Here is a 19,666-nt window from a genome sequence, read left to right as displayed (position 1 = left end):
TCCCTTGGCTTCTCTTTTGTGTGGTTTATTATGTATTAAATTACTTGACTTTCTGTTGGCATTAATACAAATTCTGTACAGAGAAGGCTGACATATTAGAAAATGAAGTTTATAGATCCTTTGTAGATTCCATTTTTCTGGTATATTCATGGTTCCAACTAGCATGAATAATTAAGAAACTTCTGTATCAAAATAAAATATTAATTATACTTCACAATGTATAAAACAGCTGGCTAAACAGTGCCATTTCTGTGATAACCCAAATTTATCATTGAAACTCTTATAACTAAAGTCACATCCTTTACATAATATTTATTCTGTATAGGATTTATCCACATGCAATGACATCAGCTTTAAACAACTGATTGTAATTTGTATAAAGCCACCTTGTAAAATAGAGTAATACACAACATACCTCAGTGAATTAAGCTGATATTCCAGGATTCAGAAAATTAGATCATTTTAATTGCTATTTTTGCCTGCACTTCACTGGGTTGTCTTAAGTAAGCTGCTTTACTATTCTATGCCTCAATTATCTTTGATTTGGTATAACTGTCCTATTTCATAGATATGTAAAGAATAACAAAAATTATTAAATACTTTGTAAATATAAAATGCTATATAAATGATAAATAGGAATACTGATCCACTCTGATATAAAATAACATAGAACTTTCCATTTATAATCTAATGTTTGGTCTTCCAGTACCTATCATCCTTCCCAGTTAAACACATCTTCTTATGCTGGCCTGTTCTTAGTGATTTTCCATGGTATTAATTTAGGACACAAAAAAATATGAATATATAAACAATATGAGTAGAAATTTTAATATATCTTAGCATGCCTTGGCAAAATAACTAATGAATTGAGCTCTGAGTTCATAAGTAAAACACTTTTTTCATCCATTAAGTAGTAACTTGGCCACAAAAAAACAATAACTATGTTTTTTACTTCATCACTCAAATATACATTGAAAAATGTGTTCTTAAAGTCTTAAGATAACTACAGAAGGAACACCATAAATAAAGATGTGGTTTGCTGCTGTAAGAGACTCTATGGATACCACCAGCTTCTAAGTACAGTGAATAATAGGAGTAATGAAGTGAGACTGTAATGCTCAAAGAGAATTCAAAAAATAATCTAGTTCTGAGGTTTTCAATGCTGTACTCCTGAGCTCTGCCAGGGTGCCTGGGGAAAAGTGCTTAGGGGTCTTTAACCAGAGCAGCTTTGTTTGGAGTTTCTCCCTTAAATGTTGAGCTTCTCTATGAAACAATTCATTTGAAGAAAGGGTTTTTTGGGTAAAAAAAAAAATCTTTTAAACCACTGATCTAGTTTATTTTGCTTCCTCCAGACACTAGGCACAACATCAGTGGTGCTTTATTTTTACAAAACTTCATCCTGTCAACAACACACTCTTGAGGATCATAGAGTTAGAAAGGTGTTCAGAAGCTGATAAACAGCATTTCTGCAAGAGCAAAATTGGTCTAACCAATTTCCATTATTTTCCAAATATTAAAAAAAATCCTTGGCATAAATAAAGCTTATATTAACAGATTATACCCCTGTGTAACATTTTTCCGTATTTAAAAGCCAGAGTTCAGTTTTCTCAGAGACCATTAATAAAGTTTCATTCTAGAAAAGAATTGGTCTCTAATGTCTTAGATACATACATATGATAATGAGTTATTATTTACAACTTACAAACATGTCATGAATGTTCTTTTATGATATTAAGAAGATAGAACAGATGTGTTGTCTTGTTTGGTGAACCTGATAGCTCCTTTGTGGACACTGTTTATGCTTGTTATAAACAATTATGAGAAAGCTTTATTTCTGATAAGGCTCTGCAAGTGCTGGTGGCACTGTGTTCAGTGGACTTTGCTGATATTCATGCAGATGTATGTCAAGTTTGCATGCAGAAGATAATAGCATAAAAGAACATTTAGATCATAAAGTGCATTAGAGCATACACGTGCAAGCACTACTTCATTTCTATAAATAAAGCTCAAATCAGTCATTTTTCCTATTGGTTCTGATGCCTAAAAATCAGATTATAATTTTGAAGGATGATACCATCATTTGGTGAGACTAGAGAATGACAGGTGTTCCCTCCCTCATTGGGATACAACTTAATTGTGAAGACTACTGATTCAGGAGAACATGTTGGAAAACCATGAACTCAACTGCACACCATTCAGTCTTAAAACAACTGGAAATTTACCATCAGAGAAATCCAGAAAAAGTCTCAGAATTAAGTACCATAAAACAAAGTGGTTATTCATCTATTTATAAAAATTTTTTATATAACCATTTTAGCCCACAAACTGGTATCAAGGACAATCATTAATTAAAGAATAAGAGAAAATAATAACAAAAAGTATTATCTTGAGGTATGTCACGGCATTTAAAAATATAATACATGGAACCTCTTTCTATCAAAATTAAATTATACAAGTTCATGATAACTTGCAGACACCTTTATGAAGGTCAGTTCTTTACTTCTTATATTTAGATTTTATCTTTGAATTAAAATAACACCTCCAATTTAACTAATTTCGGAATGTTTCATAATTCACATGGGGAAGAGTTTAAATTTAACTTCATCTAGAAGAAATGTTTGTTCTGAAAATTATATAAAGCAAAATGCTTAAGCATTTAAGAGAATAATTTGTTCAAATAGTTTTGTATATAAAATTTACATATAAATAACATACAACTTATCAATAGATAACTGTAGGGACATTACTTAGCACTATTTGAATAATTCTAGTTCAAGATACTATATGTTGTTGAAGATGATTAAATTCCTCTTTTATACTAATTCTGATAGTCTTTTTATAATTACTTCAGATTAGTGAGGTCTGACTTCAATTCTTCATCATTACAGGGAAAAAACAGTTGAAAGAAGGCTGTTTACCTGTCCAATCTCCAGTCCCACCACTAAAACTTTCTGACCTTAATTTCCTCATTTGTAAATGAGAGGCAATAATATTTACCTTGCTGACTGAGAAAATATCTGAGAGAGCAGTACATAAATCTTAGAAATTGCTCTTAAGAACTGCTAAGATCCTCTAGTTTTCTTATTTTAGGTTTTCTTTAGAGAGGAAGACAACTATATTGACAAATCTTCACAAACTACTTTGACTTTTAGGCAATATTAGTTTCCTGCTTTAAGAAAATGATATCTGTATATAATCTCTGGTCAGCCTCTACTTTAGGTATTGTTTTGGTTTTTCTTAACAATACTGATAAGAGTGATTTTTTAACTTAATGACAAAAAGTCCAAATATGAAAGATTTCAAACATTTTAGATTTGTCTTCTGCCATAATTCTAAAACATTTAGGATACTGGAATAACGATAAGTTGTTGTGAATCTTAAGTTAACAGAAAGATTTAGTTCAGTCAGGTTGGGTGCCTGATTCTTCAATGTGCTCTGATTCCCTGTGAAAATTCAATATTAGTAGTTTGTGTTTTTGAAACATCTTGAAATTATCCTATATAAATCCTGGTTGTGGTAAATTTATTTAAAATACTTTTTTTGAAAAAGCTTTGCTAAGTAGATCTTCCAATATTAAAAGAAAAAGGTATCTTTGTCATAAAAGAGGATTAATCGTTCATCATGCCAACTCAAGCTAGGCTTTCTTCCCAGTGCAGCAACATATTTTAGGGCAACAAAGTTCAGGATGGATACAATGGCCTGTTCAGAAAGCATGCAAGTTATATCAGGTCATTACTTTTAAGTTAGTCTGATAATTATTAACCAGACTCTGACCATGGAAAGAAAGAGATGAAGGAAGTCAATGTAAGTTGCAGACATGCCAGCCTGTTTGTTCACATGACAGCTACCTAATGTTGGGCTTTATTTCCTTTTCTTCTTCTTCTTCACTGTCATCAACCTGTTGTATGACCAGATCAGCAGACCCATCCTCTACAATCTCCACATAGGATCTATTTTCATCTTCACTCAAGTGCCACCTGGAATCCTTATCTCCATCTGATGGGGACATAAGGTGCTGTTCAGCTTCCAAATCAATAGGGAGGCTGTCTATGCCAACTTCAGCAAGGCACTCATTACAGAGTCTGTAGCGCCTGGTTCCTTCTTGTACCACTTGACCTGTTAGATCAGTCACATGGCGTTTGCATTTCCTGCAGATTAGTTTGCATGCTTGGTGAATCTGTGTAGAGATTGAAATAGGGACAAAAAGAGATTTTTCAAAGGCAGGACAGGTTGATATTCTAGATACCAGTTCATAAATTTAAGATGTTCAAAGTCACACATTAATATTAAATTAACATCTATTTATTAGAAAAAGGTAAAAGGTTTTGGTGATAAATTCATGTCACAGAAGTATTAAACACTAGCTATCTCTAAATAATGGCTATAATGTTTTTATGATTAATATTAAATACTTAATAATTTCACATATCCCTTAATCCAAGAGTATTTGAGGTAAAAAGGGATACCTTTTGAGAATAATAATTGCAAATACTTAATATATGCCATGTACTATTCTAATGACTTTACATACCTTAATTCAGGGGGGTAAGACTTTCATCAGTCTTAATTTTTTGTTATTTTGCTAGAAAAAGAAAAAATGCTGTCCCAAATTTAAATTCATCAAATATCTTTGGGTAGAAGGATTACTTCCCATTTTTACTAATGAAAGATTGATCTAGTAGAAAGAGGACTGGACTAGGAAACAGGACACTTGAGTTCAAGTCCTGGTTTTGTCATTTACTAACCTGTCATTAACTAACGAAGTAATTTAAAACATTATAAACCTGCTTCCAGGGTGACAGTCAAAATACTGAACTGGTAAGGTATAGGCACCACCCAAAAAGAATAGGAGCCTGACTAATCAGAATGGACACTGGTTATAAACAACCACTATGGTGGTTCTGCTACCTATCAGCCTATTATTACCCCTGCCTGCTTCCTTACTACTAATGGGGATACAACTCAGGTTGTAAGGGCCAAATGAGTTAACAGATGTGAAATGATTTAGGGAAAAGTTGTAATTGATGAATAATAATATTAAAGTTAGTAATAACTGTTCAATAGCTATCAGAGCAGTAGATTATAGGGTCGAATCCAGAAACTATCACAATTAGTTGTATAATGCTAAATTAACGTTTATGGTATATTCATTTAGATAAAGTCAGAACAGTACAGAAGTAGGCCACCAAACACAAATAATCAAAAGACCCAAGAAAACTAATGCAGTCTGGTAAAATATCTAAGAAAATGTATGGAACTATCACTCAGTACAGTTAGTCCCTTCTGCTTAACCACTGATATATTAATCAGTAAATATTGAAAGTACACAATTTGAGTGTATTCTTATTTCTCCTGGCATGGAAACCTTATGATTATCATATATGGCACTTTTTTTGTTACAAAGTTCTGACACAGATTCATTGCTTCACCCCCAATTCCGATTCAATTATGCAGTCAAAGAAATTAAGTGAAACACTATAATGTTAAAATTGAAAATATCATAAACTCATTATTTTAAAAAAATATATCTTCTAGCTCTGTTCATTGAAACAGTCTAAAAAGAATGAAACCCTAATAACAATGAGCACCCTAGGTGCCCAAATATTGGTTTCTAATTTTATTCCTCACTAAAAGGAACCAAAGCTCCTTTAAGAAGTGGCTGTTCCTAATTTTGTGCCAGGGAAAGTACAAGGTGAGCCTAAGACTCTTTTGAAGCTGGAGAACAAGGACATTGAAAATCCAATGAAGTTGTAATAAAAGGACACAAGAGCTGGCTTCACAGTGTCCCCACTGGAAAAAACTGAAAATATGAGTATTAAAAAAAATAATAATTGTTACGGATCCAAACACAAGGAACCAATAAAAATTCATGACATCATATGCTATTTAAAAAAAACAAAGCCGGATAAAAACTCATAAATCTTTAGAGACTACTATTAAATCAACTCTTTACTTTAAAAACTATTAATTAAAGGAAAAGAATTGAACATTTATCCTGCTTCTCCTGTAGGAACCCTATTTCAAAGTAACTAAATAATCTTAGGTGATAAGGGAAAACCTTACTTTATAGAATTCCAGCTAATAATGTAGAGAGGAGGATAAAATTAGTAAATCATTCCACAACTCCAAGTAAAAATAATTTGGATACGGATTATCAATTAGTGTTAATACAATTAAATGAATGGTTAATAGTAAAATGGATAGTCGCATAATACCAAAACATCTCCACACAGATTCCTTTCTAATCACAAGGCAGCACTTTTAACTGTACAATGGTGGAATCACAGTATTATCACCCTAATCCAGTGATCAATCTTAACAGGAATGATGAGTCCGCCAGATATTATTTGTCTCCTAATGTGATACAACATAAAATTTACAATTTCACTCTTGATGTGTTCTAGCCCGAAGTATTTAACTTGAATCCATTAAAGCTTTAGATAAAACTAGTTTATAGAAAACACAGCGGGAGAGAGCAATAAGCTAAATGTAGAAGCAATAAGAGAAATCCAGAGGTAAGATATTTTGTAAAACAACTGGCTTGGTATCTTCAGTAAATCAGTGTTATGAAAAAGAAGAGGGAAGAGAGAAATTATGCTAGCTTAAAAACATATTTTAGTTCAAAAACCTAATAATGAGATGGAATATATAGTTCTAGATTAGATTCTGGCTTGGACAAACCAACTGTAAAAGGCATTTGAAGGACTGTGGGGAAATTTGAAACTAAACTAGGTGTTAGATAAAATTTTGAGATATTAAGGTAGAGATTATTCACTAAAGAAAGTAAGTTACGAAACAGCAGGTACGTTATGATCTCATCTTGGTAAAAAAAAAAAAAAAAACACCACATGATAAAGTATTAAGAATGGTAATATCTGGGTAATAAAAATATGGTATTTTTATTTTCTTATTTTTACTTCTATTTTCTCACAATGTTCCCATGTCACTGCCTTATTAAACCACCAGAACAGTAGCAAATTCCCTGAGATTTTTGGCTGCTGACAGTCCACCGTCCAACTGGGAGTGGCTCAAGGGACCACTTTACTCCCTTCCTTGAGGAGAATATAGAGGAACTAGAGAGACACTGGAAAGGGGATGCTGTGGAGAGAGGCCGGACAGCAGAAACTAGACTGTGACCCTACCAGATAAGGATTCAAGAATCACTAGCAGATGCTCAGTGTCCGAAGTGGTGATTCTGACCTAGGCATTTAAAACATTTTTACAGTTTACATTGTCTTTGGCTGTGAAAAGACCAGTATATAAAAATTTATATAAGATTTTAAGTACATTAAAATGGATATTCAAAAGAATATTTCTTACTTCAATGTTTCAAAGGAGAATAAAAATCAATATATATACATATATATTGAATTATGCATTGTGTGCAAAATAAAAACACTAAGTTGGAAAAATTTTTAATATGGTAGAGTTATGAAGATTTTCCCTAATAAGTTAGATTATCCTAAGGCAGATAAATAAACGCACATATGTCTTAAGAAGTAAAACGGAAACTCAAATACGTACTGTTCGAAAATGGCTACTGAGGTGGTCTAGTCTGCTAAATCTTTTTCCACAGGCTTGACATGGATAGGGTCTTTCTCCTGTGTGACAACGAAGGTGGCGCTTTAGGTCCGCTTTCCGCTTTACCACATGTGTGCAGTATGGGCACTTGAATCTCATCCTGGGCATGTCACCTGTCAGGAGACAGTTTGATTAAATCACTGGCACGTTCTTAACAGCAATTCCAATAGCGAAAAGAATCCAGAAGAAGTTGGTGAGTCCAATTTTGAAAAGGTAGGAGAAAAGGAGAAAAAATGGTATTAGGACTAGATTGTCAATGTAATCCAAAGTACAGAATCATAACTTAAGTATTTATATTTACAAAGTCTAGGTAAGTTTAGACTTTGTTTAGGTAAGTTTAGTCATGCTTGCCTTTTTATTAAATGCCAGAAAGTGAATAAATATTAAATGTAAAAAGGTAGTTCTGGATTTTAAAACTGTAGATACAATCCAAAAGTAAAAGTACTTGATATTTAAGCTTTTAAGTAACTTTTTTATTTACATGTTTTTATTCCCCTTGCCTTTATTTTTCATACACTTGTAATACTTTTAAAGGCGAAAAATTTCATGGATCATTAATATTTTATTTTAAAACATGAATTCAACGTGTGATAGGAGGCAAACCTCATCAATTTAACAGCTGTTAATTCAGCTGTTCATCATTGCAGTCAGGTTTAAATGACCTAGAATTATAAAAAGGTAGAGTCCAAATGAAAAATGATAACTTCATTGTCGTTTTAAAATACAACACAGATTTCCCATTTTTGTTCTGTTATTTCTGTTTGCCTTGGTCAATGGTTAGAGCTCAGCAGAATTTTCAGTAAGCTTTATACTATAATTTCATATATTTTCATGTTAGTATTCTACAGGAAAATGTGATTAGTAAAAATCAGGTTGCTATTATTTAAAAATGTTATCTACAAGCAAATCATTCCTTGAGATTTATATGGAACAACATGAATAATGACTAGCTATTAGTGATATTAAGGACTTGTTAATTTTGTTTAGGTGCAATAACGACAATAATGGTACTGGAGTGTTTTTTTTAAGACTTTATTTTAGGGATGCGTTCTGGAATATTTACAGACAAAAACATGATGTCTGAGATTTGCTTAAAAATGTTTAAGGGAAGGGTTAGGAGCAGAGGTACAGATGAAATGGTTGACGATGAGCTGAAAGTTGTTGGGACTGAGTAATGGGTACATGGAGGTCAATTATACTATTTGTGTTTGTTTGAAAGTTTTCTAAAATTAAAAAAAAATTTAAATAATCTAAATCTTATACCCTACAAGTTTCACTTTATCCTAATTTTCCTTTAAGTTCACATGTAAACTATTAAGAAAATTTGCTAACTGATTAATTGGGGGAAAAAACTGGATGATATGCATTTCCAAACTCGGTTCTCTACTTCAGTCTTAATGGGTGAGGGGAAGATTACTTTGGAACTATCAACCTACATAATCATTCTGCATTTTACGGCTATCATAGAAATGAGATGTTTCAAGTCACTACACATGAATTACAGTATCCATGTTATGGATCGTGTGTTAAGTTTTTTAAAATTAGGTGTATCTTAATAAATTCAGATTTAGTCCAATTTCTTTTGGACATTGGAAATATGAACCTTTGCAAATATGCATGGTTGTTCTGTTTAACTTTTCTGTATAAAAATACTTCTCCCAAATGAATACTCAGGAAAAAAATTAAAGTGAAAATATGTCTCAGGGATTGAACCACTTAGAAAAGAGCTTTTAACATTTAACAGTAATCAACAACACATACAGGTTTGGAAAAATCATAGGTTTTGACTCTCAGAACTCTACTCTTTTGACTGTCGTTAAGTTTATCCAAGATTACTATAAATTAAAAAAAAATTTCTTAATTTGTTTTAAGAAATAAATTACATGAAAGAAGTAAGACTTAAAAAAAAAATCACTTGGTTCAACTGCCTATAACCCCTAAAAGTAAGGGCATGTTGAGACAGAATGAATTTATATAGGAGTACTGGAACCTGAGTGGGGACTAATTCTCTTTCTGGGTACCTGGAAAACTTCTTGTTGAGACATCAGATCCTTGACTGTACTGATAGCCAACAGGAGGAGAGTCCATTTCAGCATCAATTTGTGCTTGTTCTTCAGATTGGGGAATGTGGCTGGAAGAATCAGATGTGCGTGCTTCTCGTTTGCTTGACTTATAATGAGAAATTTCAGAAGGCTGTGACAACCTCAAATGTTTGGACTTTTTAGTGGAATCTTTCCTTTGTTCATGCTTGGCCAAGGGTTGTTGAGTATTCCGTTGGGAGGCTGGATGGTAATTATATTTATTCCAAAGTTTTCCACTTACTATACCTGTTCCTTGATCTGGGCTGAGGTGAGAATGTGGAGAACTGCTTTCTTCTTGCCAGCCACTGCTATACAAAGAGGAACGTTCTATACCATTAGAATTGGCATCTTTATCAGAGAGACTGAAATAGCGATCTTTTTCTTTCTCACTAATGTCTAATGAAGATTTAATAAAAGTCTTACATACACTGATGACATCGGTCATCTGAAGGAAGCTAGCAGCTGACATCACTTCTATGACATTCTGACCAGTAAGAGAGAGTTTGCCGGAATAGACAAAGTCCAGGATAACTGTAAAAGTGTCAGGGGAGAAAGCCTGAAATGTAGCTGTGGTCGGCTGACTTGTCTCCTTTGAATTCTGAGAAAGAAGCATTTTAAAGTAGCCACTACTAGCAAATAATACATTTCGATGTGCTTTGAAGACCTTCCCTTCAACTAGAATACTGCAATCACAAAACACATCCTGCCGGCGCTGCTCGTTCAGTTGTTGCAGGAGTTGGGACTGATGAGAGGAGATCTCCATTCTAAAGAAGAAAAGACACATGTGGTTACCAAATGCAAAATAACATTGTTTTTCTCAGATGAGTCAACTACAATAACCAAAAACATTTCTTCTTAGAGAATATAGTCTCTGAGACACAGAGGATAATAGATGTCAGTATTATTTAATGCTGTACTGTTGTTAGATTTTTACACCGTTATTTGTTCGGCCACCAAACTTTATCGAACATTTCTATACAGCAGACCTTCTGCTATAGGCTGAATTAAACAGGTTTGATTCTTGCCTTCATGTAGTTTTCAATTTAGAGAGAGTATCAGGCATTAAACAAATACTCATATGAAGTTATAAATGACAAGTGCTAAGACAAAGGGTGCCATGAGTAGTATAAAAGAGTAAACTAGCTTAGATTGGGATGGAGAGGGTTAGGGAGTAACTCCCTGAGAAGTAACATTTAAGCTGAAACCTCAAAGATGACCAGAAATTAGCCAGGTGAAGAAAGAAAGAAAAATATTTCCTATTTTAGCAAAATAGTAGTCTGGGAAGTGCTGAAACTTCCCTGTCACAAATCTCCAGAGATGCTGGCTAAACTTTAACCAAAACTTTTAAAGTGAATGCCTGGGCTTGCAAGAAAGAATAAGAAATCTCTAGATGCCAGAAGTGGAGAAGGAGCAGAGCCGAAACTGCGATGTGGGCTCAGGTTTCTATCAGTAACAGAAGCTGGTACCCTTGAAGGACCACAACCTCAATGAAAAGGGACTAACAAACTCTGCCTCTGGATCCAGGGAAAAGCTAAAGAAAGGTTGTCTTTGCAGAGCCTTGGTTAGGGGAAAAAACTGCCCCTAGGTGACTTATTGAACCCAAGGTTGTACCTTATGAAGTTCTAGAGTCCAAATTTATTATTACCTACTTGGTATGAGAAACTTCCAACTAAAATACTGACATGCAAATTAGTCCTGCACTGGTGGTACCCATAGGGCATCTTGCAGAAGCAAATGCAAAACTGCTCTGGAAGGAAGCACTCAGAACCCGAGCCAGGTGGGAAATAAGCTCTGCTTAAGCTGAACTCAAAATCATCCCCTCCCCACCCCAGCCCGCCCCGCTCTTTGTACAAAGTGGATCATTTCCAATATCTTACCACCATGATGTCTAATGTCGCCTATCATTAAAACAAACAAGCAAACAAAACCTCCCCTTGATTTCACATCTACCTCTGGCTACTACTCCATCTCTCTGCTCCCTTTACATAAAATTCATTGAGTTTTTTGTTTTATTTCACTTGCTGTCTTCATTTCTCTCATTCTTTCTTGAACCCATTCTAATCAGGTTTTCATCCTCATTCATCAATACCATCTAAAAAAAAAATCACTACTAACTTATATGTTGGTAAATCCAATGGTCATGTCTTTGTCCTCATTTTACTGACATAGTGCATCACTCCCTTCCTCCTAAAACACTTTCTTCACTTGACTGTCAGGACACAACCTCTTCATGGTTCTTTACCTATTGGCCACTCCTTCTCAGTTTCCTTTGCTGGGTCTTCATTTTCCTAATCTCTAAGTGGGATTTAGAACATGCTACCCCAAAATATGGCACCTTGGCATATTGAATATTTTGAACTGAAAGAGTTTGAGAAAACAGCAGAAGCAGGAAGGTCACTGATACCTCCTCCCTTCTCCCCTGCAACAGGTCATAAAACCCTCATGTGAGAGGTGCCCATTCTCTACCCAGAGGAAAGGCGCCTCTGTATCTCAGAAGACAAAGCAACACTGACAAGAATCTAAACCAAAAGGCTTTGCTGAGTTTCACCCAGTTTACTAAACTTACCTCATAGTCCTTAACCTACCATATTCCTTTACAACTGTCTTCTCCTTATCAAATCTAGCATAAAAATATTCGGATCTAACTATTTCTTCATTTCCTTATAAAGGTTTCCATGTCACGTAAAACTTATGTTAAGTAAATTTGTTTACTTCTCCTGGTAATCTGTCTTTATCGGTTTAACTTTTAGACCTAGCCAGGAAGAGGATCAAGGAAATTTTTTCTTCCCTGACAGCTGGAATGTCCCAGGCTGTGGGGCTCAGACCTCTTCTCTACCTATGTCATTCCTGAGGTGAAACCACCCAGTCTCACAGTTTTAAATACCATCTTTGAGTTTATGACTCACAAATTTATATGCCTAGCCCCTGATTTCTTCCCTGAACCTTTGACTCAGATATGTTTGCCTGCATGTCTGCTTAGATGCTTCACAGACACCTTAAACTCAGCACATTCCAGCCATATTCTTCAATCACCCTCACCTTAAACCTGTCTTTCCTACAGTATAATCCATCCTAGGAAACAGTTGTTTAGACTAAAAACATTAAGAGTCATCTTTGACTCAAGGTTGCAGCTTTACATTCAAACCCAATCTAAAATCCTTACCACTGCTATCCACTACTGCTCTTACCACCTCAATCCAAGTCACCGTCACCTATCGACAGCCTCTTAGTCTCCTTGCAACTTCAGTCTAGTCTGAATACAGCAGCCAGAGTGACCCTTCTAAAACATACATGAAATCATATTACTCCTCTGTGCAAAACCTTCCAGTGGTTCCCCACCCAACTCCAAAGTTCTTCTCATGACCTAAAAGGTCCTATGTGATCTGCATCTCCCCACTCCTGGTACCTCTCTGCCCCCATTACTTCTGCTCTACCCTCACGCACTGCATTCCAGCTACAAGGACCTCTGCTTATTCCTGAACATTCAAGGCATGTTCCTGCCTTGCAGCCTTTGCACTAGTATTCCCTTTGCTTGGAAATTCTTCCTCCCGATATACACGTAGCTCACATTCTCACATCTATCAGGTCTCTTGTCAAATATCATCTCATCAGAGGTGCTTCCCTTTACCATTCTACATAAGCACCATCTCCCACTCTCTATCCCCTTGTTTGTTTATTGCTTACTAGTTTTCTCCTACTAGAATTTAAGGTCCCAAAGAACAGAAACTTTGCCTGTTTTATTTACTTAAATACTCCTAGCTCCTTGAACAGTACTTGAGCATACCGTAGATGCTCAGTCAGTGTTGTTAAATGAATAAATAAAAATGAAAAAACATACAAAGAAATCATTCCTTATAGAAGAATGAGCAGGCATACAAACAGGAGAATTAGAACCTCAAGAATTTCAGAAAATAGAACAAAAACCTGATAGACTAATAACTAAGTATGTTTAAAATGGTCAAAGAGATAAAAGTTGATATAGACCAGCATACAGTTATAAGCATAGACGCTGGAGCCAGGTAGCTTGGTGTGGAATTCTGGCTCACCTGTACACTGCAGACCAGTTGAGTCGTCACATAAAATTAAGCATCACACCTCTCCAACAGATAGCTATTCTCCTTTTGAAAAAGAGCTTTTGGAATGCTACCAAGCTCTCTTAGAGCTTGATGCTGACCATGGGACACCAAGTGGCCATGCCTGAGATGCCTGTCATGGGTGTTACTAATGCAGAAAATTATACATTCGGGCATGTGCAGCAGCACTCCATCGTCAAGAGGAAGTGTTATGTACAAGATTAGACTGAACACGTCCTAAACGAGCAGGTAGCACAGCACATTGCTGCCTTTCCTCAACTCACACATATGGCCCCGTGATGAGTAAGGAAGAAAAACTAGCTGACTAAGGAAGAAAAAGTCAAGGCCTGATTTAGAGATGGTGCTGCATGATATGTTGGCACAGCCGGAAGTAGATGGCTGAAACCTCACAACTCTAATCAGGAGTGTCCCTGAAAGGCAATGGGAAGGAAAATATCCCTGGTGGGCATCTGGTTGTCCACTTTCCATGGACATATAGATAGGCATAGGTATGGTTTTACCCTGATTCTTGGACAATGGCTAACAAGTCGGTCAAATGCTCAAGGTTTAGAAAGGACCAAATAGAAGCACTTGTAACCAAAAGGCAGATGGGGAAGGGGCAGATATATGTGAGGTGTTAGTCTCTCAAGTGAATGCTTAATGAAGGGTACTAATTGCTGAGGAGGCTCTCAGAAATCAGACGGACAAGATGACCTGTTCTGTGGATGTCGATTGGCCTGGTTCCCTAACCACCAGGAAGCCTGCCATGTATTTCATCACCCAGAAGCAGCTTCCCTGATAAAATGGTGGAATAACCAACTGAATAGTCCATTATGGCCCCATCTGACAGATGATACTCTGAGAGACTGGGATGCTACCCAAATGGATGTGGTTTATGCTTTTAACCACTATCATAATATGATGCTATTTTTTCCCATAGATAGAATATTCATTTCTAGGAAAAAAAAAAAAAAGTGGCAATGCCTCCTTTCACATTTACCTCTAATCACCCACTTACAGAATTTTTGCTTTCTGTCCCTGCAGAGGTCTTAGCTCCCAAGACAGGAATGCTTGCACCAGGGAAACATTGCATGGTTCCATCAAATTAGATTGTGATCGACCTAAAAGAAGAATTAACATCCCCCATTTTGGGGAGCAGGTAAGGGTGTCTTTGTTTGTATGAAGTAAAGTTGCATATTGTAAGGCAGACATGAACTTGCTTAGAATTTTAAATATGGAAAGAGTGGTGAATATGCCAAGTAGCCAAAGGGTAGATTATGCTGATTATTTACCCGTTGTTTCTGAGCTCAACACCCTCCATGCTCTGCACTCCTCTCTACTAATGGAATTGGAATTCTGCAAGTGATATTTCCCAGGCTTCCTTCCTTGCAGCTGGCTTCCTGTTAGATTCTATCAATAGAAGGCACTGATAGGAGATAAGAAAAAGGAAAAGAGGTTTCCTGCTTTGAGCAGGGGAAATGCAGTAATTGCTGGCTGTTGGTATAGTGGCAGCAAGGGTGGACACCAATAGCCTTTCTATCCTTTGGACTTTCCATTTCTGATAGAAGTGGCACCTGCTTGGCAGATCCAGAACTGACTGTGACAGCAATTCTAACTGCACAGCAGCTGGTACAGACTTGTGGGCTCTAGCTCAGGGGTATGGAACCTTCTGACCTGTGATTAGAATCCTTTTCTCTTTTGCTGTTCCAGCCCTCTTAGACTTTTGGAACCAATCTCATTTATTAAATTCCCTCTTTTTGAAATACCAGAATGGTTTCCGTTTTCCTGAGGAGACCCTTACTGGTAACATTTCTAGCATTAAAAAGAGATAAATCAGCTGTTTAAGAAAAGGATCTATCCTGAGACTTGACCTTCTGGACAAATGACATATAATCTCCTCTCTCAGCATCCATCTTACCTTTTATTTCCTATAAACAATTGTAGTTTAATAAACTGCATTTATTTTGTTGCTGTTATTGATGGTGTTTTGTTTTTGTCATTAATTTTTTAAGCAAAAATTTAAACATCAAAGCAGAGTAAATAATATAAGGAATGCTCATGTACTTATTAGTCAGCTTGAACATTGATCAATTTTGCCATTTTTGTGTCTTCTATCTGTTTCCACGTTTCCCCTCAGAATATTTAAAAATAAAATCACAGGCATCAAATCATTTCACCCATAATCTTTCAGGTGTATATTTTACATGAGCCTCCTTCTATTTCTGTTATTATAGTTGGACCTCTGTTGTCTTTTGCCTGCACAAAATCCCTTTCTCAGTAGAGGATTCCTCATTTCCTTTTGAGAACTGCCTTCCACAATTTCATGATGCTGTTCAACCCTTGGCCACCCATGAGCACATGACCCAGACTGGTCAGTATGAGTCTTTCTTTGGGGTGTGTCACAGAAGCTAAGTATGAAGGCCTTACTACATGAGAACATGGGCCTTAAGAATCCTATAAGCCTAGAACTACGGAAAGGTTCAGATATGATACTAATACAAAAGAAAGCCAGACAAAACTGTTCAAGAGGCAGTCCTAATGAGATTATTTTAATTCCCAGATCCAGCTGTGCCTAAAGCCAATGCTCCCTCTGGATTTTTAGTAATGCGAGCCAACAGATTTCCTTTTCTGCTTAAATTTAAGTTGGATTTCTATCATGTGTGACCAAGAGACATTTATTCCTAATTCGTGATACTCTCTAAGGCTGCAACTACAGCTCATTCAAGGATACTCCATTTAGCAGGGAAAATATTTTTATATATAGGAACATTAACGGAATCGGTGCAATTAAGGCCATCATATCACAAAAATATAGTTTCTAACATTGCTATATTGCAGTTTTTTTCCTTCATATTCCATGAAGTCCTGGCATGCCTCCACACAAAGTTTCTGTCAACTTTGCTCATTCAGAAAGTTGTGAGTCATTTCTTCTCAGGCTACACTAACTTTATAATACCTTGCATGATGTCAGAAGTCTTCCACCCATCTCTAAAAGCTGATCATTTTCTCGAAAGTATTTCCCTAGCTCAGACCACTGAAAAATAACCATTTTAACATCAAAAGTAATATTTTTGTTTTGTACTCATAACTTTAGCCTATCACTCACACAACTGTGATAAATCAAAATGGAGCATTCAGCAGAACATGAAGTAATGACAGAAAGTGAGACAATGGCCTAGAAAACAAATAGAGTAGTGAGGCCTCTCAGACTCAAGAACATTGAGTCTTCTAAATCAGCTCTCATTAGTGCTAACTTTGTTGAGCTGGCTGAACACTTATTTTAAAAATGCATCAACTATAATTCGGCACTGTATCAAGTTTATAAATATGAACATGTATAGAGACCTATAATAAATTAGTACTCAAGGAACTATGTCTATAATGAAATTTCTTTCATGTTTAATGTAATCCAGGTTCTAGCTAATATTGGGCTTCAAAATCGCAAACCTTCTAGAAATTATATAAAAAAGACTGAACCAGTTGGCTAGAAATTAGGGCCTTCACATTCTCATTATGCAGCCAAAGACCCTGAGTGGTCCTTATGTGATCATGTCTCCAGAGTACAGACAAACCAGGTATACTATTGTTAAGCAACATAGAATACTCAGGATTATATCATACAACTGCCAAAATAAAACATCTGGGAATATAACTAGAGAAACACTAAATCAATACCTAATCCCTTACTACTATCATATCCTTTCAGTTAAAATCTAACAATTCCTCTATTCTCATTTGAAACATGGTATTAAGTGATGACTTTACAATTTTTTGCTATTATAAATAATGCTGCAACAAGTACCTTTGCATATAGGTCCTTAACCCTTGTGAAATAATTTGATTCCTAGAAGTAAGGTTCCTAAGTAGGTAAGCAGATTACCTTCCCAAAACATTATATCAATTTATATCTTTATCAACACCATGGGATAGTGCCCTTTTACTCTAACACTTTCATTAGCTCTGGATATTATCTCTTTAAAATGCTTTCCATCTACCCTTAGGGAAAACTACCAGGAAAATATCAATGCTATTATTTAATATTGTCCTGCAAGTACTAGCCAATGAATTAGGCAAGATAATTAAATATGTAGTATGAATATTAGAAAGGGTGAAATAGTTATTGTTATTGCAGATGATGTTATAAATCTTTAAAATGCAAAAGTAAACTTAGAAAACTATTAAAGTAAAATTGTTGGACTTTTGCCATGTTAGAATAACTGGTATTAGACTTGGCCTTCTGCTATAAACAATTAGAAAATTGGACAAAATACATGAAAAAATTGTTTTCAGACAATGAAAACAGGAAAAGTGGGACTGTGATCTCTGTGAGAAGGGAATAAAATTAGATAAGCCTATTAACATTTTGGCTTTCTGGATTCAGAGAGGGGAAATCAAACGGTTGAGAAGACAAAGCTGGTGTTCAGGAAGGCTGAGGTACCCAGAAGTTGTGAGGCAAAGTACCCAAGGAAGTAATTACACAAGCAAAGAGCACAATAAATCTGAACAGGAGTACTCTGGAGTCTGTGCTGAACACTAATGTCTGCATATGCAGGATGAAACTTCAAGAGTATGGGTAAAGGGCATTCGGGAACTGCAAGCAGAAAAATTCCCAGAGCTCACATAAGGCTGGGAGACATTTCAGATTGGGCCAGCCAGATTAAAGATTCTTTGCTGAACACCCAGGACATTTAGTAGAGATCCCCAAAGAATAACACCTCAGTAGTAGGATTAATCTAACTCAACAGGAAAGATCACTCTAGAACTGTTCCAAAGCTTGAAAAAAGTCTCAAAGTCATCAAGATGATCCACTAGCCAACTTAACTAACGAGTAAACCAAAATTCAAAATTCTTCAAAGAAAGACAAAAAATTCATACACTCAAAAACATATATTGTGTCTATAATTTAATCAAAAATTATTAGACATGCGAAAAAGTGATGGAAAAAAAAAAAAAAACCTAAACCAAAATAAAGTCACCCTAAAATCAGAAGAAAAAGTAGTCAATAGAAACAGACCTGGAAATGAAAGAGATGCTCAACTTGAAAAACAAGAATATAAAACAGTTATTATACTCAAAAAATTTAAAGAAAAACATGAACATATTGAAATAGCAGACATAAAATTTTTAGAAACAAAAAATACATTATCTGAAATAAAAACTTCATTAGACGAGCTTAATAACAGATTATAAACTGCAGAAGAATAATTCATGGATATGAAGATGTAGCAATGAAAACTATCTGATGTGAAAAAAAGACTGCCAAAAAATAAAAAAATAAAATGAACAGAGCCTTAGTGACATGTGGAATAATAATATCACATGGCTTAATATGTTTGTAATTGAAGTTCCAGAAAAGGGGAGTCAGAGGCAGAAAAAATATTTTGAAGCAAAGAGGAGAAACAGAAATATACTCTTTTAAGGTCCTTACATTTTATGTCAGAGGTTGGCAAACTTTTTCTGCAAAAGGCCAGATAACTAATGTTTTAGACTTTGTAGACTAATGATCTCTGTTGCAACTACTCAACTCTGCCATTGTAGCATACAATATGCCATAAACAATATGTAAATGAATGACCATGGTTGTGTTCCAATAAAACTTGATTTACAAAAGCAGGTGGTGATCCAGATTTGTCCTGAAAGCTATACATACACAAGCCCTGCTGTATATGAAGTGGTATAATATACAATGAATAGTAAGTGAAATGCATATTGTGATGAGGGAAAATGCATATTGTAAAACCCCTAGGACAACCACTAAATATAAAACAAAGAGATTAAACTAATAAGCCAATAGTGGAGATAAAACAGAATACTAAAAATCACTCAATATTCTTTTACTGAGGCAGGATAAGGAAAAGGCAGAAAATGAGGGGAAAAGAAACACAAAAAAACAGATGGCATAAATAGAAAACAAATAGCAGGATGGTACAC

General features: G+C 35.3%; 1 protein-coding gene and 1 long non-coding RNA gene across 5 annotated transcripts in view; one reads left to right on the top strand and one right to left on the bottom strand.

Annotated features, from left to right (window-relative positions):
- Positions 1-9: 9 nt before the first annotated feature.
- Positions 10-19,666, bottom strand: part of ZBTB8A (zinc finger and BTB domain containing 8A) — a 43,695-nt gene continuing 24,038 nt past the window's right edge. For 2 of the 4 annotated variants that reach the window (XM_016150469.2, XM_016150471.2), the window contains exons 3-6: positions 14,754-14,856; positions 9,603-10,426; positions 7,525-7,694; positions 10-4,177 (exon numbers count right to left, since the gene is read on the bottom strand). In XM_016150469.2, coding sequence (XP_016005955.1) covers positions 3,845-4,177; positions 7,525-7,694; positions 9,603-10,426; positions 14,754-14,836 — 1,410 coding nt within the window. In that variant the 5' untranslated portion in view covers positions 14,837-14,856 and the 3' untranslated portion in view covers positions 10-3,844. The remainder of the gene's footprint in view (positions 4,178-7,524; positions 7,695-9,602; positions 10,427-14,753; positions 14,857-19,666) is intronic. The other 2 variants (XM_016150473.2, XM_036222259.1) reach the window with 1 other exon arrangement.
- Positions 14,782-18,675, top strand: LOC107513601. Its single transcript, XR_001597581.2, has 2 exons — positions 14,782-14,894; positions 18,117-18,675. It is a non-coding gene; the product is annotated as an uncharacterized LOC107513601 (long non-coding RNA).

Source organism: Rousettus aegyptiacus, unplaced genomic scaffold, assembly GCF_014176215.1.
Source record: "Rousettus aegyptiacus isolate mRouAeg1 unplaced genomic scaffold, mRouAeg1.p scaffold_m13_p_1, whole genome shotgun sequence".
Classification (NCBI taxonomy): domain Eukaryota; kingdom Metazoa; phylum Chordata; class Mammalia; order Chiroptera; family Pteropodidae; genus Rousettus; species Rousettus aegyptiacus.
This window is presented reverse-complemented; position numbering and strand designations above follow the sequence as displayed.